This window comes from Amblyraja radiata, chromosome 31 (genome assembly GCF_010909765.2).
Source record: "Amblyraja radiata isolate CabotCenter1 chromosome 31, sAmbRad1.1.pri, whole genome shotgun sequence".
Taxonomy (NCBI): domain Eukaryota; kingdom Metazoa; phylum Chordata; class Chondrichthyes; order Rajiformes; family Rajidae; genus Amblyraja; species Amblyraja radiata.
In genome coordinates this window covers 19,184,573-19,212,088 of record NC_045986.1, presented here as the reverse complement: position 1 = coordinate 19,212,088, position 27,516 = coordinate 19,184,573, and the positions used below count along the sequence as shown (strand labels likewise).

At 43.5% G+C, this 27,516-nt stretch overlaps 1 protein-coding gene across 1 annotated transcript; it reads left to right on the top strand.

Moving 5' to 3' along the window:
- The first annotated feature begins 1,106 nt into the window (after positions 1 to 1,106).
- srm (spermidine synthase) lies at positions 1,107 to 26,524 on the top strand. Its single transcript, XM_033048005.1, has 8 exons — positions 1,107 to 1,591; positions 11,312 to 11,432; positions 13,624 to 13,716; positions 14,702 to 14,855; positions 21,572 to 21,655; positions 22,874 to 23,019; positions 24,361 to 24,483; positions 25,549 to 26,524. The coding sequence occupies exons 1-8, from the start codon at positions 1,461 to 1,463 to the stop codon at positions 25,564 to 25,566; spliced, it is 870 nt and encodes a 289-aa protein (XP_032903896.1). The 5' UTR covers positions 1,107 to 1,460; the 3' UTR covers positions 25,567 to 26,524.
- Positions 26,525 to 27,516: the final 992 nt, after the last annotated feature.

Sequence of the window (27,516 nt, the reverse complement as noted above, 5' to 3'; positions counted from 1 at the left end):
ATTTTTCCGTTCTTAACTGCCAGAGGAGGTAGTTGAAGCAGGGACTAGTGCAAAATTTAAGAAGCATTTAGACGGGTACCTGGATAGAAACTTAGAAATTAGGTGCAGGAGTAGGCCATTCGGCCCTTCGAGCCTGCACCGCCATTCAATATGATCATGGCTGATCATCCAACTCAGTATCCCGTACCTGCCTTCTCTCCATACCCTCTGATCCCCTTAGCCACAAGGGCCACATCTAACTCCCTCTTAAATATAGCCAATGAACTGGCCTCGACTACCCTCTGTGGCAGGGAGTTCCAGAGATTCACAACTGTGTGAAAAAAGTTATTCTCATCTCGGTTTTAAAGGATTTCCCCCTTATCCTTAAGCGGTGACCCCTTGTCCTGGACTTCCCCAACATCGGGAGCAATCTTCCTGCATCTAGCCTGTCCAACCCCTTAAGATAGGGCAGGTTTGGAGGGATATGGGCCAAGCGCAGGCAGGTGGTACTATTGTAGATGGGACATGTTGGTGAGTGTGGGGAGGAACTGCAGATGCTGGTTTACACTGAAGATAGAAACAAAATCCTGAAGTAACTCAGCGGGACAGTGTCAGCTGTGGACAAGTAGGGCATAAGGGCCTGTTTCCTCACTGCATGACTGACTCACCTGGGACTTCCACTCCGTGCCTTTTTTTGTAAGTCTTTGTCTTATAGGGGAATGACTGTGTAGGACTCCCATCAATTTCCTCTGTCAGAACCCGGTGGGTGGGATAAAACCTTTCCCTCTCAGAACCGCTTTAAAGAAAACTCCTTCCTCTACTCTGATTCAAAGATTATAGAGCAGAGCTCTGATTCACGTCTTTCTCTCCAGGGACCCTCCCCTCCACATCACTTTTTCCCCCCTCCCTGACTCACCTCGCCTCCGACCTCACCTCACCTCGGCTGTCCCCCCTTTCTCCCCCCCCTCCCCCCCTCCCCCCTCCCCAACGGCCGCTATAGTCCCGCCTTCCTCCGCCCTCCTCGTCCAATCGCAACGTAGACGGCGGCCTGTCAATCCGGCGCCTGCCTCCCGATAAAGCTCGGCTCGTGGAGGGGAGGGGGGGGATGGGGGGGGGGCGTGCACATGCGCGCTCTCTCTGCTTCTGGCCCTCACCTTGCACGAGCTGCTGCCGCTCGTTGGGTGTTCGCGCGGTTGCTGCTGCTGCCGGGGGCGGGCGGGCATCAACGGTCGGGCGCGCAGGACACCGGCAGCACGAGAGCCCGGGGACCGACCGACCCACCCACCCACCCTCCCTCCCAACGACCGGCGGGAACGGACGCGTGGGAGCCGGCGCGAGACATCCAGCCCGACCGGCGATCGGGCCCCGGCGACACCGGCGTGAGAGGCCGGGACCGAACCAGAACCAGACCGGCGAGCGGGCCCGAGACCCCGGACTCGACCGACCGGCGAACGGGCCCGAAGACACTCGGCGTCCCAGCCATGGACATCATCAAAAGCGGCTGGTTCACCGAGACCTCCACACTATGGCCGGGCCAAGCCATGTCCCTGGAGGTGGAAGAGGTCCTCTACCATCAGAAATCTCCCTTCCAGGACGTGGTGGTCTTCAAAAGGTCAGGCATTTTCCCACTGGAGAAAATAGCAGCGGGCAACTTACTCTTAAAAAGGAGAAAGGGTGGAACGAAAATGCCTTCGTGTCGCCAGTAATAGTAATGTTGCAGTCACCGGCCGGCAATGGGCCGGGTTGACAACGGCTGCGAGTATAGGATTACATCATGTCATCGGGACGTTCAGTACTATTCCGTGCACATGTATCAGATGAGCACAAGTTTGGGCAAAGGAGTGGGATTTTCACTAACATCTTAAACGTGGAGAACGGGTAATTTTTGACTGGGAGTTGGTTCCAGGGTGCTTTGGCACCTGAAGACAATTTGGTACTTTATTTGTCACATGTACTGAGGTACAGTGAAATTCATTTTTGTATGTAAAGTTCAGTATACAAAATAGGTTGAGTGGTTGCATTGGGTTGATCAGGTCAGAATCATTCCCGAGATGGACACAAAGTACTGGAGTAACTCAGTGGGTCATATCTGGAATATGTGATGTTGCGGTTCGAGACTTCTTCAGGCTGAGAGTCAGGGGAAAGGGCAACGAGATATAGAACAAATGAATGAAAGATATGCAAGAGGCAACGATGATCCAGGAAAGGTGGAGCCCACAATGGTCTATTGCTGACTATTGGGTAGGTGATAATGAGTTATACAGACAGTGAAAGTCAACAGAATGACCGGAAACTAGTACGAAGGCTAGGATGAGGATGGGACAGAGAGAGGGGATGCAAGCCTGCGGGTTAAAAGGCTTGCAAAGATTACAGAAAAGGATGGGCCTGAATTGGATCTGAAAGTACATTTATAACTGAGGAATTGTTAACTTGGAGGTTTGCTGATGTCACCAAATATTAATGGGCTGGTGAAGGAGAGGGATGGTTGATTGAAAATAAAGTTGAGAAGGTTTTACTAAACTGCACCAATGCAGGCCAGCTGAAATTGGATGGATGGCATTTGATAGCAGTTAGGACATGTCAATTTTGTGTTTATTTAAAAAGGAGAACAGACAGCAGTGCACCATCCATGCTGGCCTGGTCTTAATGTTGTCTTTGAATAAAGCTTTAACTCTTCAATTCTTTCCTTTTCAAAGCTTTAACTCTTCATTCTTTTAACATGCATGCCCTCCATAATGTTTGGGACAAAGACCCATCACTTATTTATTTGTCTCTACTCCACAAGTTGAGATTTGTAATAGGAAAAAAATCACATGTGGTTAAAGTGCACATTGTCAGAATTTAATAAAGGCCATTTTTATACATTTTGGTTTCACCATGTAGCAATTTTAGCAGTGTCCCCCCACTTCAGGGCACCATAATGTTTGGGAGACAGCAATGTCATGTAAATGGATGTAGGCATGTTTAGTATTTTGTTGCAGATCCTTTGCATGCAATAGGGTGGTTGCACGAAAGGTCACTGGGTCATAGGGCTCGATGCACGGAGCCGCTAAATCCAACTGGAAGACATCCGTCACTTCCGGTACATGTTATAAATGCTAGAAACGTGTACTTTCCTACCTGTTAAAAACCGCCAAAATGTTGAATTTTTGCGCTGAAAGAAATTGTGGGAGTCGGGGCAAGTGTGAGAGACATGTACCTAACTTTAGAATTCCAAACGTGAAGCGAAATGAAAGTATAGAGAAGCGAGAACTGAAGGGACTACAGCAGCTAAAGTGCTTGGTAAATATTGGGAATTATCGCGTTTGCTCACCGCATTTCATCAAGTAAGGCATTATTTGTGTTTTTTCTTGATTCCTTTGGTATCTAAAAATTCTCAGAAGTGATAAATCTGGCTGTAAATGTTTCTTCAGATGCGTTTTCATTTTGTATGTAAAAACCCACGAGAACCATGGGCGATTTAAAAAATTTACAGCCAGATTTATCACTTCTGAAACTTTTTAGATGCCAAAGGAATCAAGAAAAAACACAAATAATGCCTTACTGTTGATGAAATGCAGTGAGCAAACGGCCAATGTTCGCCAAGCACTCTGGCTGTTGTCCCTTCAGCTCTCGTTTTTATCTACCGTCATTTCTCCTCACTTTTGGAATTCTGAAGTACGCTAAACGTCTCACACGCTTATCCAGATTTCCATAATTATTTGCAGGGCAAAAATTGACCATTTCAGCGGGTTTTAACGGGCCCGCTACGCTGGAAACAATGGTAAGTGCCTACCTGCAGTTCATCGCGTGTAATCCATTTGGAGTAGCCTAGCAACAGTACGGGTCATGGGTCGTGACCCAACTGCCGTGAAACCTCCCTATAACTGCTTGAAGTCTGTGATTGATCGACATAACCAGTTGCTGGGTGTCTTCTCTGGTGATGCTCTGCCAGGCCTGTATTGCAGCCATCTTTAGATTGTGCTTGTTTTGGGGGCTAGTCCCCTTCAGTTTTCTCTTCAGCATATAAAAGGCATGCTCAATTGGGTTCAGGTCGGGTGATTGACTTGACCACTCAAGAATTAACCATTTTCTAGCTTTGAAAAACTCCTTTGTTCCCTGAGCAGTATGTTTAGGATAATTGTTTTGTTGTAGAATGAACTGCCGGCCAATGAGTTTTGAGGCATTTGTTTGAACTTGAGCAGATAGTATGTGTCTTTACACTTCAGAATTCATTATGCTACTACCATCAGCAGTTGTATCATCATGTGCGATAAGTGAGCCAGTGCCTTCCGCAGCCATACATGCCCAGGCCATAACCCTACACTCCCCCCGCCCCCCCCCCCCCATCGGCTCCACCACTGTGTTCCACAGATGAGGTGGTATGCTTTGGATCATGGGGCAGTTCCTTCTCTCCTCCATACTTTGCTCGCCATCAATCTGATATAAGTTAATCTTCGTCTCATCTGTCAACATGACATTTTTCCAGAACTGTGGTTGCTCTTTTAAGTACTTCTTGCCAAACTTAACCTGGTCATCCTATTTTTGAAGCTAACCAGTCGTTTGCATCTTGCAGTGTAGCCTCTGTATTTCTGTTCATGAAGTCTTTTGTGGACAGTGGTCATTGATAAATCCACACCTGACTCCTGAAGAGTGTTTCTGATCTGACGTACAGGTGTTTGGGGATTTTTCTTTATTATAGAGAGAATTCTTCTGTCATCAGCTGAGGAGGTCTTCCATGGCCTGCCAGTCCCTTTGCGATTTGTAAGCTCACCAGTGCTCTCTTTCTTCTTAATCATGTTCCAAACAATTGATTTTGGTAAGCTTAAGATTTGGCAGATGTCTCTATAACAGTTTTATCCTTGTTTCTCTGTCTCATAATGGCTTCTTTGACTTTCATTGGCACAGCTTTGGTCGTCATGTTAATAAGGTGGTGGAAAGACTAGGTGCTGTTGCCATTATATGGCAGTACACTTTGATCTGCTGAAGTGGGGTCCTTTTCAATCTTACTGCATTTGAGTTTTGTGTAATCACTCTATACCCATTCAGGGTTATTAGGTCGTAAATTTATTTAAAAGTTGTTAATCTAGGATAACTGAATGAGATGATCAACTTGTTTGAGTGCCATCAATTGCAACCTTATTTTAAAGAAAATTGCACTGCACATAATATAAAAGATACAATACAGGAACAGTCTCATCGGCCTCTGAGACGGCACCAGGCATCAACGACCCACTAGTTTTACTGTAATTTCCACTATTTTGTTCTCCCAACATTCACATCTATTCCACCCAGATTCTACTACTCATCTGGGGGGGGTAATTTAATGACCAATTAACCTACCAACCCATTCATCTTTATGATGTTGGAGCAAATTGCAATACCCACATGATCATAGGTTGCGTGTGCAAATGCCATGATAGTACCTAAAGTCAAGATCAAACCCAGGTCATTGGTTCTGAGGCAGTGGTTCCACAAACTGCCACTGTGAAACGTTTGTGGCAATTGCAGCAGGAAGCAAAGTGTGGTGATGAAGTCCATGTTGTATGACACAGTAAATGGCAAATTGGCTTTTTTAGGATTGGAAATCGAGATGTTTCCATTGTATTATGGAAGTTACCTATTATATCGAGAGCCCATTTGGGGAATCTATTTTGATTAGGGACATACATTGAAACAGAATAAACCCAAAAGTCTTTCACCAAAACAGAGTAAGTTGACTGGTGCTTTTAATGTTTAGAGCCACAGATATGAATGAACACGTAAAATGTAATACAGTGACAGATAAGTTTCCAACTGAAGATGGACCCAAATTGCCGGAGTAACTCAGTGGGACAGGCAGCATCTCTGGAGAGAAGGGATGGGTGACATTTTGGGTCGAGACCCTTCTTAAGACACTTGAAATTCTGAGGAAGGGTCTCAACCCAATACATCGCCCATTCCTTCTCTCCCGAAATGCTGCCAGCCCCATTGAGTTACTCCAGCATTTTGCATCTATCTTCGATGTAAACCAGCATCTGCAGTTCTTTCCTATACATATTAAGTCTCTAATGTGCATTTGCTTAAATTAAAGCTTTGTTAAACCACTTGCCGCCCTTCAGTTTTATTCTCTCTATAATATCCTTTTTTGAAATTACAGTGGAGGTAGAACTTGGGTTTTGTTGACCATACACTCTGTCTAAAACCTATCCTTCTGATTAAACTTTCAAGCAGCTCTCAGCTTTTTAGTCATAGTGGCCTGTTTATTTTCTAGACCTATTGATGTGAAGCTGAAGGGTTCATGAATTTAGCAATTTACTTGCTTATATGTCTATACCAACATCATGTGCAAGAAGTTCGTACCAAAATAGAAATACACTCTTGAGAAATCTTGGATTTAGATTCAGATTCATTTATTGCCTATCTCCAGGATGCAATGAAATTTCTTATTTGTTTGAAGCTCGTAAAGTAAACAGTACATATTAAAGATAGATACAACAATAAATATATCTAATGCAAAGTAGCAGAACGGCGCAAAGACTGTAGTGCAGTCGGAAGAAATGCAAACAAAAGAGTCTAAATTGTCCTGACCCAAAATATCCCCTATTCATGTTCTCCAGAGATGCTGCCTGGCTCACTGAGTTACTTCAGCACTTTGTATCTTTTTTTGCGTTGTCTGACTTCTGTGATATAATTTAGATGATAGTTATTTAGTTTTTTTCTCTTTCTGGCTCTGTTCTTTCGATACGTGGCAAGCTAATTTGTGCACTGTGGCAGATGACAGCTGAATCAACAGAAAAGTTCACATGACCATTTATTTGCCAATTCAAGTAGTGATTTAAATTCAGCAGTATTTACCGTGCATTTAAAAAAACTTTTGGTGATAGTTATCTGGTGCAGTCATCTGAATCTGTCTACCCTCCAGTACAAAATCTTATGTTGACTCAAGAAACTGCAGATGCTGGAATCTTGAGTAAAAACAGGTACTAGAGAAACTCAGTGGGCTAGGCATCCTCTGTGGTGGGAATGGACAGACCATGTTGGTTGGGGAGAGGCTGAGGAGACAGTTGACAGCTGCAGGAACAGGCTTAAAGAAGGGCAGGAGCAACAGCCTGGCATTCTTGTTTATAGTGATTTTGGATGAGGTGGAAAAAGATGTACTTTGTGGCGGTGAGTAGTGACAGAAATATTCATAGGCATGAAGTGGGTTGTTTTTCCAATAGATGCAAATTAGAAAAAAAAATCAGATGCTGGAAATCTGAAATAAGAGCAGAAAATGCTAGAAGCACTCAGTAGATTAGGTAGCATGTCTGGAAAGAAAAATACAGAAAATTTGGGGTCCAAGAGAACCCCGAATGGTGAAAGACAAATACGTTACGATACGATATATCTTCATTTACCTCAGGAGGGAAATTGATCAAATAGTGTTTGTTTTAAGTTGTAATAGCGCTTTCTCACGGGGCGACTTGACGCAAGATGTAACCAGAGTGAAGTGGTTGTGGTCTAGCACGATATCACACGATATAACGGGGGGTAGATAAAGAGTTCCCACGGGTACTCGGCATTTCTGTTATTTGTGCGAGTGACTTGTCCGTCTCCCGAGCTTTCCCGTTAAATCTTGAATGAACATTGTGAATCCCCATTCATAAAAGAGAAGGTAATTGCGCGGGAGAGTTAATAATTGACAACCTGCTGCTGCCTGCCTGCTGAGTTAAAAAGTTCCCACGGTAGACTCACGATATACAGTGTATCTCAACGGGCAGGCAGCGGCAGATTGTCGCTCCCTTCAGTTTCACCCCACCTACACCCCTCTGCTTCCCGGCCATGTGTGTGACCCCTTCCCTCCCCTCTTCAGCTCCCCGCCCATTGCACCGGCACGGGGGCTTTGCACTGTCTTCACGTCGGCGATGCCAGCAGGTCAGTGCCAGTCACCGGAGACGTCAGGACCAACGGGACACCGACCCCCAGGCCCACTGCAAGCACTGAGATCCCAGAGACCCACAGCCAGCAGCAGCCCAGCCCCGTTCCAACTCCAGAGGAACACGCTCCCCGTAGGGACAGAAGCTGATGGTGTGCAAGGTACGTCTTGTTCTTGGGGTTGCGGATGAGGGGGCGCAGCTCGGGCTGTGACGTCTCCGGCCACCCCCCTGTCCAGGAGCTGAGACTGGGAACTGGGGTTGTTTGCAGTTGCAGAGGGAGGGGGCAAGGGCGGTACAGTTCACAGTCTCAGCTCCAGTCCAGGGGGGTGGCCAGAGACGTTAGGACCAACGGGACACCGACTGCAAGCACGGAGATCCCTTGTCGCTTGCCACTTGTCGCTGTAGCAGCCCATCGGGGAGCGGATTCCTCTGGAGTTGGAGGGACAGGGAGACACAGCGGCTTTTGAGAATGGTGGGCAATCACTTCCAAAGTTCTGCCCACACAGTCAGTACACCTCTCCTACACTTGTCTCCCGCACTAAGATCATCTCGCAGAGAATGATCCCAGCCTAACAGCATGTTCATTCCAGATTACTCACCTTCTGTCCCCTCTGTCCAGCTTCCGGGTTCACCGTTCGCAGGAGTTCCCACGGTACACGCAAGAGTTAATACGGATATCGCACTGGCCACTACGTGCATATAATGTTGCAATCTTCAACCACAAGTGTACAAGTCACTCTTGGAGAAATTCAAACTTGCTTGAATTTTCTCCCGAGTCACCAAGTTACACGAGTACCTGCCGTTAGCGCCACGGTGGTCCACGAATGCTGTACGGTTATCGCACGGGGTTCCCACGATGTTCAACTCTGGTTAACTCTTGCGTCAAGTTGCCCCGTGAGAAAGCGCTTTCAGGGAGTGTGAGAGGGATGGATAGGACATTCATAGGGTGAGATCGTGGTTGCTATGGAGATAAGCTGGTCATGACATAACCTGATTGATTGCTGAACAAGGGCTGTTAGAGGTAGCATAAGCAACATCTATCTGAGAGATGTGGAAGCAAGGAACTACAGATACTGGTTTACAAAAAAGGCACTAAGTGCTGGAGTAACTCAGCAGGTCAGGCAGTATCTCTGAAGAACATGGATAAGTGATGATATGCAGACTGAGGAAGCAAAATCTGAAATAAGAGCAGTTAGCGAAGATCTCAACAAAATAATGCAAAACAACTTTGAAACGCAGAGCTGTGTGGCTGACAAATTAGGTCAAGTAGCCCTAATAGATAGGGGGATAACAGTCAGATGAATTGCCTGCTCTAGAACCGGCCAGCTGTAACAGACAGTGCACTTGATCTGGAGCTATTGAATTCAATGTTGAGTCTAAAAGCCTGCAACACATTCAGATGGGAGGTGAAATGCTTTTCCACAAGTTGCCACAAGCTTGCATTTGGCTGAATTGTAGTTGTGTATGTTTGATTGAGAGTTGGATGGAGACAAAGTGATGAGTAGCTGGAAGCTCTGATTGCCCCTGTGGTCGTGAATGCAGGTTCTCTACAAAGTGAACACTCAGTTTGGGTTCTCTACAGGAAACTATGCAGTAGATGGGAAGAAGTACAAGTGAATCGCTTGCAAGGAATTTAATGGTGGGAAGGGCAGGTGTTGCATCTTCAGTGGTTGTTTGGGAAAGTGCTATGAGAAGGGGAAAGCTTGGAGCCGAAAGAGTGTTGTTAAGGGAATGATCGCCTTGGAATGCTGAAAGTGCAGAAGAGGGGAGGATATGTCTGGTAGTGGAAATTGTGAAGCTTGGTCTGTTTAACATGGAGGCAGATGGAATGGTATGTGATAACTGGAGTGTCTATCCTTGCTCCCTTGGGGAGAAGGTGTGTGAAAATTGGTTGTTCTTGCAAGTGACAGGGTGGGAGGAAGTATAGTCAAGATAATGTTCAGTCTAGGAGTTTGTCACTAAACTACCCTCAGAGAGAGACAGAGCCAGGATGGAAAAATAATGGGCATGTGCCACATGAAAATGAGAGCTGGGTAGAAATTTGGCAAATGTAACAATACTTTCAAGTCCTTATAGTGAAGCACCTATGCTTCCTCCATGTACCAAAAAAAAGGTTGAGAGCGGGGGAAAACAGGACTGAAATAAAGGACCATGGTAAACAGCCTGGTGAGTCAGGGTCCAAACCATGAGATGTATGGAAATTGGATAACAGCTTATTGAATGCGCAGGGAACAGCAGATGCTTGACACAAAGTGTTGGAGTAGCTCAGTGGGTCAGCTACCATATGTGGAGAAAATAGATGGGTGACGTTTTGGGTGACCCTGAAGAAGGACCTTGAACATTCCGAAAAGGGTCCCAACTCAAAACATCACCTATCCATGTTTTCCACCGAGTTGCTGCCTGACCTGCTAAATTACTCCAGCACTTTGTGTCTTTTAATAGAGTATTGGAGATTTACTGTCAGCTATTTAGCTTTAAAGGTTGGGTCGGGTGTTGAGAAAAATACAATCTAGTATAATTGATTCAAGGCAGTTTTTGTAAACATTTATAGCAAAGATATAATTTTGTGACGTATTAAATAAGTATGACACATTTTCTCCTTCAACAATAAAATGATGTATTTCTGAAGTCTTTTCTCTGTGCGATCATTAAAACACATTTTCATTAAAACACGTTTTCTGGCATGGCAGCAATGCTGGTTTCCTTCTGAATCTGAGGCTGTTCTAATTATACACAGTCATACAAATATCAGTTATTTTGATATTTATCTTCATTGAGATAATCATATCTGTACTTGGTAGTTGTACTTCCCAGCAGTTTTGTGCACTTCCTCCTCTTGCTCTTCTCCCTCCCCCCTTCCCCCCCCCCCCCCCCCCCCCCCCACCTCTGAAAATGTTGAAACAAGTTATAGCACAATGGTTAAATTTAATTAATTTAGAACAGGCATTTGTAGTAAATTCTTTTCAAAAGGGACTCCAGTAACTACATTTTATTGTTGAAGGAGAACACGTGTCATACATGTGTCACAAAATAAAATCTTTGCTATAAACTGTTTATCAATTTAGTGACTTGCGTGGAAGTGAAACTTCTTGTCTGGTTTCTGAAGCCTGTGGAACTATGCCTAGATGTTATTCCCTATATCCAGACCGACATGTTGATATCCAGTGGAGAATCCTAGCCAGTTCTTATCCATAATCCAGGGAAACAGTTGTCTATAAAATAGCATTCCACCTGTTGGCCTGACTGCAAAACAGCAGGCGTGTACATATTTGATGCCCAACTGGTGATTATACCCTATTGCAGGGGTATAACTTTTATTTGGAAAACAACCTTCTCAGCATTTTAATGAAAGTAATATATCTTAAAGAAAGCTTAACTGCAACATTATTGCACATATTTAAAGTCTCAACCACACTTTTAAAATTACATTGAAATATTATTTGTTTTCTCTGCAGCAAAACCTATGGTAATGTCTTGGTGCTGGATGGTGTGATACAGTGCACTGAAAGGGATGAGTTTGCATACCAAGAAATGATCGTAAATTTGACACTCTGCAGCCATCCTAATCCGAAAAAGGTAAAATCAAAAGGTATTTTACTTTTCAAAAGCCTTTGGGAAAGAAAAGGTCATCTGAAATTACTAGTTTAAAATAAGATATTGAGGACTGAGAGAGCCATAAATCCTTGAGATCTGATGACTTGCCTCAAAGTTTCAAAGAAAAATGGCTTTTGGACAAGTTGGTTGTCATCTTCCCAAAATTCCATGGTTTCTTGAATTCTTTCCACAGAATTGTACCTTTAATGGGATAAAGCTACAATCAGTTATTAAGGAAAATGTAATGGCACTTGGGAAAGAACAGGATGGGGTAGAGTAAACATCAATATTTGGAAGGTTACTTGTACATGTTGCAGAACAAAGTGAATCTATACCACTTGATGATCCATGCATGAGATTTTCACTAAACCAGCTGATATTTGTCTATATAGAGCAATTATTTTTTTTGTTTTCCAAAATATTTTGGTGCATTGTCTTCCATTCTGTCCATTATGATTCCATTCTCCAGCTGCATTGCAATTTTCCAAATGTCTGTTTAAAAGTGCATTATCTGCATGATTTTTCTGCACAGGAGCTTATTTTAATAACACCTATATGATAAATACCTTTGGACTGATTACACCTACAGTAAATGTGCTAAATGAAAATTCTTGCAGTTGATTTTTCAACTGCCCATGTAGCGTGCATTTACAATAGGCAAAACAGTACAGGGGAGAAGTAAGATGGGGAATAAAAAGGAAATGGTGCACTTGGGGATGGTAGATGAGTGGATGATTTGGGAGCTTGGTGGTGGGGGGGGAGGGGGGGATTTATGCACTGGGATGGCTAGGGAAAGAGAGCAGGAGTTGAGGGTTATGATTTAAATTCAAAAAATTAAAGTTGTAAGCTACCCAAGCAGAATTTGAGGTGATGTTCTTCTAATTAGCATGTAGCCTCATTCAGGCCATGGAGGAGACCTAGAAATGATTTGTTAGAATGAGAAGGGAATTGGTTAGGAACCGAAGGATCCAGCAAGCCTTGGAGGACAAAGCGCAAGAATTTGACATAACGATCGCCTAGTCTATGCTTGGTTGAGCTGATATAAAGGAGGCCTCACCGGGAACAGAGAATGTAGTAGATGAGATTAGAAGAGGTACACATGAACTTCTCTCTCACCTTGAACAGAGTCCCTGGGTAGGAAGTGAGAGAGGATGTGTAGGAACAGGCAGTTGTGTCTTGCAATTGCATGAAAACTCTGTCGGAGCCAGGTGAACGTCTTGGCTCCTCGTTGGCATAGGCTGACTGTTCTGGTACCGTTGGACACCTCTTGGAGGCCCGCGTCGGACAGCACGGCCTGCCCTACCACTTTTTCAACAGATTTGAAAGCCAGTCTGACCTGCATCGAGACTTCCAAGGGAAATGCATTGACTGCCATCTGGGCTGCCCATACAAGAAATGAGTTTTGCTGTGAAATTAATTTGCATTGAATATTTGTTTCATTTAAGTTTCTATCAGTCCATGGTGCTTTAGAGACATGGGACGTGTATAATTAGTGATCCTGGTGATCTGGGAAAATCAGATAATATGAGAAGACTCCGGAACCAAGGGTGCCAGAAATTCAATGGACCTGTACCTCCATCGCCCTCCTCCCATTAGGCAAAAGACACAGGTGTGTGAAAACCGCACTACCACACCCAGGAACAGCTTCTTCCCCTCTATTTCAGGCTTCTCAATGTCCTTTCCAAAAGCTAGGGTATGGTCTGATTCACCACGACCCCATTGGACTTTGTTTATGGAACTGCTGCACTACAATGCTGAGAAATATATTCTGCGCTCTGTATCTTTCCATTTGCTCTGCCCATTTGAGTTTGGCTCAACTATATTTGTGCATAATATTATCTGATTGGATAACATGTAAAACACGGCTTTTCACTGTACCTCAGTACACCTGACAATAATAAATCTAAAGCTAAGCCTCCTTGATGAGTGAATTAATTGTTTGGAGAAAATGCCATTATGACATGTTCTCAAAGTATTTCACTGAAATGGTAACACTCGGTGGGTGCATGAAGTGTGAGTTGCTTCTTTCGTGAAGCTTTGCCGAATTGTTAGGTGTACAGATGCAGCATTTCTCTGGCAAGCGTAATTTGCTTAAATTGCCTATTGGTAAATATTCTTAAATGTAAATGGAATTTCTTGTTTATATGTTTGAATATCACTTTTTATATTTTAGGTCCTCGTAATTGGTGGTGGTGATGGTGGAGTATTGCGAGAAGTTGTGAAACATTCCACTGTAGAGTCTGTAGCACAGTGTGAAATCGACGAGGTAATGGAGCACATCTCTACATATTGAATACATTTTGTATATCTTTAATGCCACCTGATAATTGTACACCAGCTCGGAATTTGCTTTCACTTACAATGTGATGTCCATTCCCCACAAAAGATCTTGTGATTTTGTTTCGAGAATCCTGTTTACCTGGCAGATATTTGTCAATGGATTTCTAGTGGCAGGCAGCTGATGTAATTGGTGGCTAAACAGCAGATCCTTTTAATGAATACCCCCAGCCATATTTTCATTATTTGGCATACAGAGAATTGTGACTTTAAATGTTCTAAATTACTGTAAAGATTGGAAATCATTATTAAATTGAAATACAAAATTAGGACATTATGAAAAACCTCGATAAAATTAGACTGGGGCAGATAATTACTAGGGTAGATTAGCAAGCTATGTGCCTAAAATTTGTATGCTCCATAACAAGCAAGATCTCAATGCCATAGCAATGGAATCTGATCATAAACTGGCAGAAATTTAAACTCCGTAATTTCATTTTCATTGGGTTTATCCACAAACCTGTAGATAAACAATTGCTGATTAGTTGATCCATGCCAAGGTTTATGCCTCATCTATGCTGCCTCACAATCCTGTTAACATAATCTAATCCCGACTCCCTTATGTAGAGTCATAGAGGGAAGCAAGCCCTTCACCCTAACATGCCCACACTGGCCAACATGTCCCAGCTACACTAGTCCCACCTGCCTGGGTTTGGCCCATATCCCTCCAAACATGTCCTATCCATGTACTTGTCTGTTTCTTAAACGTTGGGATAGTCCATGCCTCAACATGTTCAGGACATATTCATAGATTAAATGATCATCTCATCCAAACACTGCCCCAGGGCTGAAAGCCAGCAGCTGACCCACAGCCCTGTTTGCCATTTGTACCATTGTATGTGAGCCATACCATTTGATAAGTGAGTGTATAAGCTGTGGTACACTTGCCTCACGTGTTTTTTTTTAATCTTTAGGATGTAATCAAAGTTTCCAAAAAGTACCTTCCTGGTATGGCGGTGGGTTTCTCAAGCCCAAAGTTAAAACTCCACGTTGGTGATGGCTTTGAGTTCATGAAGGAGAACCAGGATGCATTTGATGTAATTATTACTGATTCCTCAGATCCAGTAGGTACGAAATCTGAACAGTCCAGTTGTTAAAGAGTGAAAGTAACTGGCTACTGGACTCCACCAGCTTTCCTTCGATGACCAGGGAGAAGTGGAAATATTCTTAAATATTAATAAGGCACAAAATGCCGGATTAACTCAGCGGGACTGGCAACATCTCTGGAGGGTCGAGACCCTTCTTCAGACTAGTCAGTGGAAAGGGAAACAAGAGATATAGACAGTGATGTAAAGAGATGTAGAACAAATGAATGAAAGATAAGCAAAAAAGTAACTGATAAAGCAAACAGGCCATTGTTAGCTGTTTGCTAGGTGAGAATGCACTAGGTTGTAAGCTGCCCAAGCGAAATATGAGATGCTGTTCCTCCAATTTGTGATTAGCCTCACTCTGACAATGGAAGAGGCCTCGGACAGAAGGATCAGTGTGGGAAAAGGAAGGGGAATTAAAGTGTTTGGCAACTGGGAGATCAGGTAGGTCCATGCATACTGAACAAAGGTGTTCAGTGAAACGATCGCCCAGTCCACGCCTGGTCTCACTGATGTGTAAGATTGACCAGGAAGTTACGAAGGGAAGGGTCTCTGCGGAAGGCGAAAAGGGGTGGAGATGAGAAGATGGGGTTCGTGGGATCCTGTGGGAGGTGACGAAAAAGTTGGAGGATTATGTGTTGCAGGCAATGGCTAATGGCTGTTACGACAAGGAGGAGGGGGAGAAAGGGCGGAGCTGCGGGGTACCGAGGAGACGCGTGTGAGTGCCTCATCTATGATGGAAGAGGGGATGTCCTGGTATGGAGCACCTCATCTTGGGCGCCGATGCGGTGTAGATGGAGGAAATGGGATAGAGTCTTTGCAGGAAACATTTGTTTCCTTGTGGTTTTTGTTTAAAGAGTAAATTAATGCTGTGAGAATGACATCTTACAGATATTTGGCAATCTCCCATGCTCTTAACTGACTGAGTTAACTTATAGATTGAAAGGATTATTTACAGTTCTCAGATCTTTGGAAATAAATTTATTTGGTAAAGTTTGATTCAGAATGTATTGAATAAAATGAAACAAAGTTAAGTTTGACAAAAAATTGTTTTTTAGTTGATCAACGCAATGGGACTTTAGAGAAAGCTCAACACATTTATAAAAAAAAAAGCCCTGTTAGCTTCAAGATGATGAGCTAAGATGCGTTAGATGGCGTTAATCGTTTGTGTTAAACTTGCAAACCACATTTGTAGGCAGTTGTGCTGCAGGCTGACTCGTGCATTGAACACTGAGCATTATGTATATGGTCCTTAGCTGGATTGAATTGTCTGATTCTTATTTATCAGCATCTTCGGACCATAATCATGTTATTTCAAAATTCCGACCCTTTGTAGATAAAAAGGAAGCCTTCTGTTGATAGATACGCAAATACTACAGTAGAGAATCGAGTTATGCTAGCTTGGAGGGCAGGAGGATGAGGGGTGATCTGATGGAGTTATATAAAATCATGAGAGGAATAGATCAGGAAGATGCACAGAGTCTCTTGCCCAGAGTCGGGGAATTGAGGACCAGATGACATAGGTTTAAGGTGAAGGGGAATAGGTTTAATAGTAAGATTAAACGAGAACTTACCAGTTTGAAGTTTGATCTGTATTTTATGAGGAGTTACGATGAGGGATTACGTGAAGAACCCCGTCACGACGCATGCGTGTCATTCTTCAAAGCAGCGGTGTGAAATCACAGATAACTGTAATGACTAAACATAGTAAGATTAGAGAAGAGATACCAGTTAAGTATATGATCAAGGGTGGGAGCGGAGGGCACGTAATCCTTCATCGTAACTCCTCATAAAATACAGATCAAACTTCAATCTTACTATTTTACTTCGGAGTCACGTGAGTGACTACGTGAAGATTTTAAAGCTCTGTGATTTCATGCCATGGAAACGAGTCCATGCATCACGTCTGCCTTGATGACTGTAGGAGGAATTGTGTTATCATAATTTGGACGAATTCGACATTGAAATCATAAAATTTATTAACACAAATTTATAACCCCTTTTTATGGGTTTAAATTAATTTACAGAACTTAAAATTGTTTCTACAAACGTTCCAGGTTTCATTACTGGTTTATTGTAAAATAATTGGAATGTTTTTTCCCCCCCAGACCATCCTGCTGCCTTGAGGATTTGGTCCATTAGGACATCCAACTGTATCGCTGCCGATGTAGCTGCAGCCCTGGTGGAATGAGATTTAAAATATTAATATCCACCCCAGCCTGTGTTAGCACCTGTTTCAGCCATCTTGAGATGGTCTGGACCGTCACTCTTTTGTGTGGTTGCTAGTGGCTGACCAAAAAGTGCCTTCTCATTGCCTCTTAGGATTTTCGTTTTCTCCATGTATAACGACAGATGTCTTACTATACACAGACGGTCATCTATTGGGTATGACCTAAATTGTATATTGAGGCCTGCTGATCCCTGTCTGTTCTGCTTACTAACTCATAGATATGAAACGTAATATTTTCTGTTGAGGAAGTCATGTTGTCCAGTCTTAGTTTATGCAGTGACTACCCTTTGTGCCGTGACCAATGCCATTAGCATGACTGTTTTTAATGTCAGTCTGTGTAGGGACAGAGCTGTTGCTGGAGACCAATTCCTGAGCATCTTCAGGATAATAATTACATCCCATATTTGGGAGTACCTGGTTCTTGGGGGATTAGTATTAAAATTCCCCTCATAAGTTTTGTTACCAGTGGGTGAGTCCCAACAGAGTAACGCTCTGTCCCCTGCCATAGGTAAGTCGATAGGGCACTTCTGGTGCAGTTGATGGCACTGTAACTGAGCCCCTCATCATAGTGGAGGCCTGCCAGATATTCCAGAACAGACGGGATGTTCATTTCTCTGTAGGTGATGTTGTTTTTATGGCAGTGCATCGCACACTTCCTGATATAGACCAGATACTGTTTTTTGGTTGACTGTCTTTGGGCCGCCGAGATCATGTTCACTGTTCGGTCCGTCAGTCCCAGTTGTAGTAGAGGTGTTTTTATAACTACAAATTAATAAGTTCAAATGTTTATGGCATGGGTGGCTATCCCTTGTTACGGGATGTAGCAATACATCTGGTCTATGTGGGATGGTGATACATGGTTCTAATACCATGTTTAATACCACTGGGAACCATGGTTGAGTAGGCCAATCGGGTACTACCAATACCAGACGCAGAGTCTTGTTGTATTTTCCTTAATACCCGATTGATGAGGCAGAAAGAAGGGAATGCGTAAATAAACAATTCCCCCCCCCCCCCCCAATGCAGCGAAAATGCATCTGTCGCCGCTGCCCCAGGGTCTGGTTCCCATGAAACATAATTTGATAACTGGTGGTTAAGTCTGGATGTGAATAAATCGATATCTGGTGTTCCATATTTTGCTGTAATATCAGCAAATACTTTTTTATTCAACATCCATTCGGTGTTTTTATTAAATTTGCGTGACCTGGTGTCTGCCACTAAATTTAGTCTTCCTGGTAGGTAAGTGGCTGATATCCAAATATCTCTCTGGATACACCATTGCCAAATTGTATTAGCCAGATTGTCACATGATGTCGATTTGTTTCCACCCATGTGGTTAATGTATGCTACCACGGTGGTATTGTCTATCTGTAGTCTAACATGCTGGTCATATGACCCAGTACAATATGACTTTAGGCCATGTAATGCACCCAACATTTCCAGGTAGTTTATGCCCAGTGTGAGTAATAATGATGCCTCCTGAGCAGTCCATCTACCTCCACAGCTGGTGATGGTATTGGTGGCTCCCCACCCAAGTGCACTGGCATCAGTTTGTAGTACCATGGAAGGGTTACTGACAATGATTGGATTGGAACAAAGCCAGATGTTATTTATCCACCATTTTAGTTCCATTTTAGCTTGATTGGTAGTTTCATAGGTCTGTCAAAGTGACCTGCATTAATTTAGAGTGCTTGTATTTTTGCTCTCTGTAAGTTTAGGTAATGTAGAGGTCCAAATTGTGTGGCTGGAAAGGCAGCCACCATTTTGCCAATTACTTTTGCCACCAATCTGATGGATGGTTTGCTGATGTCAATGAGGTTATTGCAAGCCTTTATTAAATCTCTAGCCTTGCCCTTAGGCAGAGTCACCGACATGTGAACTGAGTCAATGGTGAAACCCCAAATAGTCCATAGTAGTGGAAGGCGTTAGTTTAGATTTAACTGGATGGATAATAAATCCCAGTTTTTCAAATAACTGTTTTGTGGCTGTTACAGTTTGTTTGGCCAATTCCAAAGTTTTGCCCACAATGAGTATGTCATCTAAATATGCCATGACCATGTGTTTACGTTTCCGTAGAGACGCTAGGGCTGGTTTCAAATTGTTTGTGAACAGCCTGGGGCTGATGATAACCCATTTGGCAGTACTTTATACTGCCAGAGTTGTCCCATGCAGTTGAATTTTAAGTAACATCTGTGGTCACCTCGTATAGGCACTGAATAGTAAGCATCTTTTAAATCGATGCTGGCCATGAAGTAACCTTTGGAAATTAATTGTTTAGCCGTAACAAAGGTATCCATTTTGTCAGATCTATGATGATGCGACAACCACCATCTTTTTTGTTTTTGATAAATATATTGGACACGAATTCTAATGGTTCGTGTTGAGTTTTCTCAATTACACCTTTTATGTAAAGCCGCTCCAGTTCAGCTTGCGCTTTTGATTTTTCTTTATCAGAAGGCACGAACATTCGGTTCAGTATATGTTGAACTGGAGGGCTGTACTTGTGTATAAACTCTTGTATATCCCTGGATACTGCTTAAGATGTAAGTATCGGTTGTTAACATGCTCCATGCCTTCAGAAAAGAGTGTAATCTCCACCCAACCTCCATGCTCCCTGTATTTTGTAGGGAACCAGACCCACCTACCTCCATAGTTACCAGTGGCAGGTTTACTTCTTTTTGTAGGTTCTTCGCTGCTGTTGTTGCGCTGGTGTCTGGATTTTCGGTTTGGTTGGCGTTGGAGGTCCCCGCATCTTCCAAGAAGGCCGGCCTGGGCCATGGCCTAAAAAAGACTCATGTTTTGAGTACCGGGCCTTCGAGCTTTCACCAGTTCTGCTGGTGGGTGCGTGGGGTGCTGTCTTTGGCTGTAGTGGGTTCCAGTAGGTTCTCTTGTTCCTGCACCCCTTGCACACTTGTCTTTCCTTCTGCGGACCCCTCTTCCAGGTCAGCCCAGAACTGACCCGCAGTGCTCCCCTCTGATGAGGTAGAAGCACTGTGCAGCCCTTCAAGAGGTACTGCTGTGGGTTTATCATAGGGCCCACAGTGACCCGACTCCATCTCCCGGAGTCTGTCACGTTGGAGCAAATGCTCCAACACACCGCTCCATCCGGCTCCAGCGCTCTCGGGCGTGGCCGCCTGCGGTTGTTCAAAGTCGGACTCCTCTGAGTCCACGACCTTGTTTGTTTTTGTGTCTAGCCTTACCGCCCGGCCGCGTGGATCTGGCCGGTGCGGAGGCGACATCGGGCACAGCTGATCCCATCTAGCCCACCAGCTTTGTCGCAGCCCGTTGGTTTCTCCACCTGCAATCAGCATGGTAAAAACACAAAAAGACCGCAGCTCTTACCTGCAGGTCCGGTTAAAATTGTCGCTACAGAGGAACGTCGTTCCACCCCGTCTCCTGCCATTTTTGACTTGTCCAAAAAGTCGACGGCCCCATTCTGAATAGTCTCCCGCCCGGCCGTGGTGTTCTGGCCGGCGCGGGACCAAAAGTCGGCACAGCTGATCCCTTACGGGGCTTGTGCCTTCAGCTGCTGCTGGCTCCCGCAACTTCGCGGTCCTCCCCAGCCAGCTTCACTCGCAGCACTTGTGGACACTATTTTGTCCAGCTTCCCCCCCCTGTGAAAAAACAGCGCGGGGAACAAAAACTACCGCAGAGTAAATTTCTTACCTGCAGGTCGCGGTTTCAAACTTACCGCTGCGGGGGAACGCTTCCCCCCCGCCTGACGTTTCGCAAGCGTGAAGCGATATGACACGCATGCGTCGTGGCGGGGTTCTTCACGTAGTCACTCACGTGACTCCGAAGTAAAATAGGAATCTGAGGGGTAACTTTTTCACACAAAGGGTGATGAGTGTATGGAAAGAGCTGCCAGAGGATGTAGTTGAGGCAGGGACCATACCAAAGTTTAAGAAACCGTTAGACAGGTACATGGATAGGGTTTGGAGGGATACGGGCCAAACGGAGGCAGGTGGGACAAACGCAGCCGGCGTGGGCAAGTTAGGCCAAAGGGCCTGTTTCCACGCTCTGACTCCATCGGAACAAATGCAGCTTCAAACACGTGCAGCTGTGTACTTCATGATGTTCCCAAAAAGGTATTGCTTTAGTGAGGACTAGATTTTGTAAATTTGTGTATTTCTTTGGGATCTAGTGATACTAATTTAAGCATTGTATTATGTAAAAACATGATGGTCTGTATTATAATCAGCAGTTGAGTTTAGTTCATAGCAAAGTACTTATCAGAACTCCCAAAATTTAATTATCCTAGTAATTCATTAATTTTCCATTTCCCTGCCAAGACATTCTATTTGGTAACATTCATGTTTAGCAAATTGCTAGGTAGTTGAAAAGGACAAAAAGTCACAAAGAAGTCAACTGTATCAATATGAAATATGCTTGTGGTATTTTAACTTTTTTTGTTCCCCTTCATTGTTTAATCCTTGCTGTGTTTGTCACTCTCCTTTGACTCCAAGGTCCTGCTGAGAATCTATTTCAGGAATCTTACTATCAACTGATGAAGTATGCATTGCGTGAAGGTGGAATCCTCGGTGCTCAAGGTTAGTGGTTCGTATTTTCCCTTATAGAACTTGTATTTTATTCTGGCTTTATAGCACTTTGATTTTTTTTCCCCACAATCCAACAAAGTAAAATGCGTAACTAATTCTTGTTTTCTAAATAAACTAGTTTTATTTTCCTTAATAAAATATGACCGTTTAATTTTAATGTGGATCCTTTGGCATGTTTTGGGAGGATTTGAAACCATCCCTGTGTTCATTTTCAATTCCCCACTTGGCGGTTTAAGCTGCGTCATGAATAGGCCAAAATATTTACATTTATTGCAATTTGTATGACCAGATCAATATTGTATTCCTGACTAGCAGGTTTTCTGACAGTTACTGCATAAATTAATTGTATGTACTAATGTCCTTGTGGCAAATTAGTGCTAAAGCAATATACTAATTGTTTTATACTTAATGTCTTTGTTAACCTCCCCAAAAGGCCATATTGCATTTTCTGTCTGTGTAATACTTGCATAAGAATATTTGACTTTCTACAGTTGTTCTCCATGGAAGACATAAACTAAAAATCCAGTCTGAATAATTATCAATTTTTCTTAAATACCAGTATTACTTCCATATTTGTACTTCTGGCAATCCCCCTCCCAACACTTTAATTCGTTATTGTTGACTCTAAACCCTCTTAACTGTGGACAAAAAATAATTCCAGCTTTGTTTTAACATTTGTAACTTTTAATATTTGTTTTAGAAATTAAACAAGTTTTGATCGTCCAGTTTATGCACTGGTCCATATATTCAAAAACATAGAGCAATACACAGGAACAGGCCCTTCAGTACATGATGTCTGTGCTAACCATGATGCCAAATTAAACTATTCCATTCTACCCGCACGTGATTCAAATCCATTCATTCCTTGCATGTTTACGTGCCGGTCCAAATGCTTTTTAAATGCCACGATCGCTTTTGTTTCCACAAGCATGTACCAGCCACTCTCCAATTGCCTTCTTTACCATCCTATCTGCTTATATTGCACTTTTATGGAGCTATTGACCTGGAAGGTTCAAATTTGATTCCTTTCAGCTCAGTGACCCAATGCTACTGGTTTTCTGCACTTAATCTAAGATTCCTTATTTAAATAATGGTTTGACAGCAAGGGCCCATGTGAAATTTAGAGGGAGAAAATGCAAGTTGACAACACCTTTTGTAAATGAGAGAACTAAAATTTTCAGATTTTTGATCTGACTCTGACTTTTGTAGGTGAATGTCAGTGGCTGCACCTTGAGCTTATAAAGGAGATGCAGAGGTTCTGTAAGTCCTTGTTTCCAGTGGTTGAATATGCATACAGCACAATACCAACGTATCCCAGTGGGCAGATCGGCTTCATGCTGTGCAGTAAAAATCCTGTGAGTCAAGTGTTCTTCAATTTGTTCCTCAATTTCTAGAATGCTCTCTCTGCAGCCTGTGATTTGTGCTAAAGTTCATGTTCATTGGCTGGCATTTGTTACATTCATTGATGTGACCAGAGAATGGTCACATCAATGAATGTTTCTTGCCATGAGGTTAAGTAAAAACAGGCTGTGGCACTTATCAAACCTCTAGTATTTTTATTTATCACTGAGAATTTTGATTTACTTTGTACTTATTTAATTGCACCTACAATTCGGTATTGTTGGCCTGTGCAAATCTCTAAATATCTAAAGGATGCTGTCTGACCCGCTGTTACCAGCAATTTTGTCTTTCTTTGGTAAAACAGCATCTGAAATTCCTTGTTATTCTCTAAATATCATGGTGGTTATATGAAATTGTGTTGTGACCATTAAACATAGCTGGATTAAACACAGAATCTTTTATTTGGAATTGATTTGTTAAAGATAAACCGTGTTAAGGGGCTGTCCCTCTTGGGCGACCTAATCCACGAGTTAAGAAGAGTGCCTTCATCCTTCAAGCTCGAGGGCACTCGCCTGGAAAGCCTCGTGCTGGATCAACCGCCCGCATTGAATCCGCGAGCTGGCTCTCTCACTCACACACTCTCACACTCTCACACAGCAAGGGAAAGCGGGGGAGCGCTGTCTGAAATTCACACCCTCGATGAAGAGGAAGGTAAAACGGCTGCACAATAATGGTAAGTCCTTTAGAGAGCGCGGAGGGGAAGAGAAGGGGGGAGACACTGTTAAGAAGTATAATAAAGTTTAGCGGGCATTTTACCTACCGGCAGGTTTTCCTTGGTCCTGAAAACTCCAATGAGCCAATCAAAATGCCCAGTCAGCTAAGGAGATTGCCTACGGCTGCCCTCGACTGCCTGTAACCAAATAGCGACCCCACTCCACTGCACTAAGAGTTCGAAAGAGCCATGCCGACCAAATTTTACTCGCGGAAATTTTTTCAACATGCTGAAAATCTTTCCGCAACCTAGCTGAGGCCAAGAGTATTCGGGAACTTCCATCGAGCATGAAGGAGCGACCTCATAAGACCTCCTAGGACCACGTGTCGACCATGCTGCGAGTTTGAAAGTTGAAGACACTCTTCTAAACTCGCAGATTAGGTCGCCCAAGTGGGACAGCCCCTTTAGTTTGACAGGTCACATCGGTGGCTGCTTTGCTGGTGAAGGGCATTATATTTAACTGCTTCACTAATCAATGTAGAATATAAGTTGGATGCACATCATTAAACTAAAAGTACAAGTACTTTTTGATATCTTTCTGCTTTTGCTACAGTTGAAACTAATTTGTTTGATTCATTAATAGGAAACAAATTTTCGTGAGCCTGTGCGGCAGCTGTCAGCTGGAGAAGTGAATAGGATGCAACTAAAATACTACAATGCAGAAATGCATCGGGCTGCATTTGTTCTTCCAGAGTTTGCTAGAAAGGTAAACCTTCCTGATATTTCTGCCACATTTGAAGTTTGGGATGGTTTGGTTTAGTGCTTTTTCCAACAAGGTATTTGCTAACTGTTTTTCTACCACACCTGCTGTCTCGATATCTATCTATTCTGTCTGCTATTCCCAAGTGGCTCCACTTTACCTGTCTCTGTCTGCCTTCATCCTCCACCCCTCCTTGGTCCAGCTTTCACCCATTGGCTTCTTTCACCCCAACCTCTCTCTTCTTTATACTGGTTACCTTCTCACTCCACTTTCAGTCCAGATCAAATATCTCCACCTGATATATAATCTCTCACACTCTCTGAACTCTCTCTCCCTCTCTCTCTCCCTCTCTCCCCCTCCCTCTCTCCCCCTCCCTCTCTCCCCCTCCCTCTCTCCCCCTCCCTCTCTCTCCCTCTCTCTCTCTCCCTCCCTCCCCCTCCCCCTCTCGCCCTCCCCTCTCCCTCCCCTCTCTCTCCCCCTCCCTCTCTCTCCCCCTCCCTCTCTCTCCCCCTCCCTCTCTCTCCCCCTCCCTCTCTCTCCCCCCCTCTCTCTCTCCCCTCCCTCTCTCTCGCCCCTCCCTCTCTCTCTCCCCTCCCTCTCTCTCTCTCCCCTCCCTCTCTCTCACCTCCCTTCCCTCTCTCTCCCCCTCCCTCTCTCTCCCCCTCCCTCTCTCTCCCCCTCCCTCTCTCTCCCCTCCCTCCCTCTCCTCTCCCCCTTCTCCCTCCCTCTCCCCCTGTCTCCCTCTCTCTCCCTCTCCCCCTGTCTCCCTCTCCCACTGTCTCCCTCTCCCCCTGTCTCCCTCTCCCCCTGTCTCCCTCTCCCCCTGTCTCCCTCTCCCCCTGTCTCCCTCTCCCCCTGTCTCCCTCTCCCCCTGTCTCCCTCTCCCCCTGTCTCCCTCTCCCCCTGTCTCTCTCTCTCTGGCTCCAGATTCCACTATCTGCATTCTATTATATCTGGTACCATAGTGTGATAGGTGAACTAGCATGCAACTTCCAGAAATGTTCCAAGATTGCGGAAAACATTTTTAATGAATTCTTGCACCAGAATAAAATATTTCTGTTTATCTTGCAGGCTCTTAATGGGGAATAAAAGTATTTCCAATGCTTGCTGTTCACTACCATCAGTACTGGAATGTGTTGAAAAATACTATAGTCGATTTATAGTGGAGCTGTAACCTACCATCCAGCTTATTAACCCTGTCCTGTCTTCAGGGAGGAAATCTGTAATTGGACTGCTCAGGAGACTAGAAAATAATGATGCTAAATAGAAGATTGAATTTCAGTAGCTTTTTAAAGACCACCTGCCTTGTGATTTCTACCAAAACATTTGGGTGGTTTCTTGTGGAGTTGGTCAAGTATACTGTGGACTTCCTGAACCTTGTGTAGTCAGCTGATTAATCAGTAAGCTGGATTTGTAGATGCTTCACATGACGGTGGATTGCTGAAACCTTAATCAGTGATGGTTCTAGACTGGAAAAGATTTAACATTTTAACAAAAAACTAAATAAAAATGCAATCATCTAATGTCTAGAACTTGGAATTATATGGAAACGTTTGACAATAAGTGCTTGGGAACTTTGAATCAAAAGGATGAAAATCCTGCTTAATTTTGTCTTAATAGCATGCTTATTAATATGATGCAGTCTCCAATAGGATTCACTACAGTTGTACTGAAGCAGCAGCTCAAAACTATTGATTAATTATGGAATGAATTGTGATTTGTTTTTTCCCCTGTTTCTCCAAACTGTCAATTTTCTTTCCCTTTCGCCTTGAGCTCTCGCTTCACATTGTCCTTGTTTTCCCCTCTGGCTGTGAATGCTTTTATATCATTGCAAGTAAGCTAAATTCTGTGGTGTTTATCTCTAATTTTCCTTATTTGTAATACTATGTAGGCACACTATGCAACTGCAAACCTTTTTGTGACAAAGTTTTCCCTCTCCATTCCAGCAAAACACATTCTTTTTAATATATTGAAATGGGATGGGTGAAGTTTAGCCAATATGTGGAAGCATGTGTACTATTTCATTAAATCACTTGGGAGGAACAGATTCCTTGGATTGATTGAAATTGGCCGGCAAATTACTGAGGTGGGGGGGGGGGGGGGGGGGGGGGGAGAATGTGGTGATAGAGGATAGCAACTCAAAATTATTCTCTTTGCCGGGTACAATAACATTTTGGTCAATGGTAAACTTTTTCAGAAGGGACAAATAAATCCAGCATTTAATTGGGTTGGCTTGATACACCAGATAGTATAATTTCTTAGCCTGTAGGACAAAATCCTATAAACTTTTTAAATCTTGGACCATTAATTGCCCATCATTGTAATTTCAGTTTCACTGTTCCTTAATTGGTACATGTGACAATAAACTGAACTTTGAACCTTGGAATCAAAGTCTCTAGGGATTTTCTATTATTACCCATTGATAGCAATGTATTTAAAATTCATGTACAGTGCCCTCCATAATGTTTGGGACAAAGACCCATCGTTTATTTATTTGCCTCTACTCCACAATTTGAGATTTCTAATATTAAAAAAAAATCACATGTTAAAGTGCACATTGTCAGATTTTAATAAAGACCATTTTTATACGTTTTGATTTCACCGTGTAGAAATTATAGCAGTGTTTATACCTAGTCCCCCATTTCAGGTCTCCATGATGTTTGGGACATATCAATCTCATGTAAATTAGTGTAGTCATGTGTAGTATTTTGCTGCATATCCTTTGTATACAATGGTTGCTTGAAGTCTGTGATTCATGGACATCACCAGTTGCTGGGAGTCTTTTCTGGTGATGAACTGCCAGGCCTGTTTTGCAGCCATCTTTAGCTTATGCTTATTTTGGGGGCTAGTCCCCTTCACTTTTCTCTTCAGCATATAAAAGACATGCTCAATTGGGTTCAGATCGGGTGATTGACTTGGCCGCTCAAGAATTAACCATTTTTTACCTTTGAAAACTCCTTTGTTACTTTAGCAGTATGTTTTGGATCATTGTCTTGCTGTAGAATGTACCAATGAGTTTTGGGACATTTGTTTGAACTT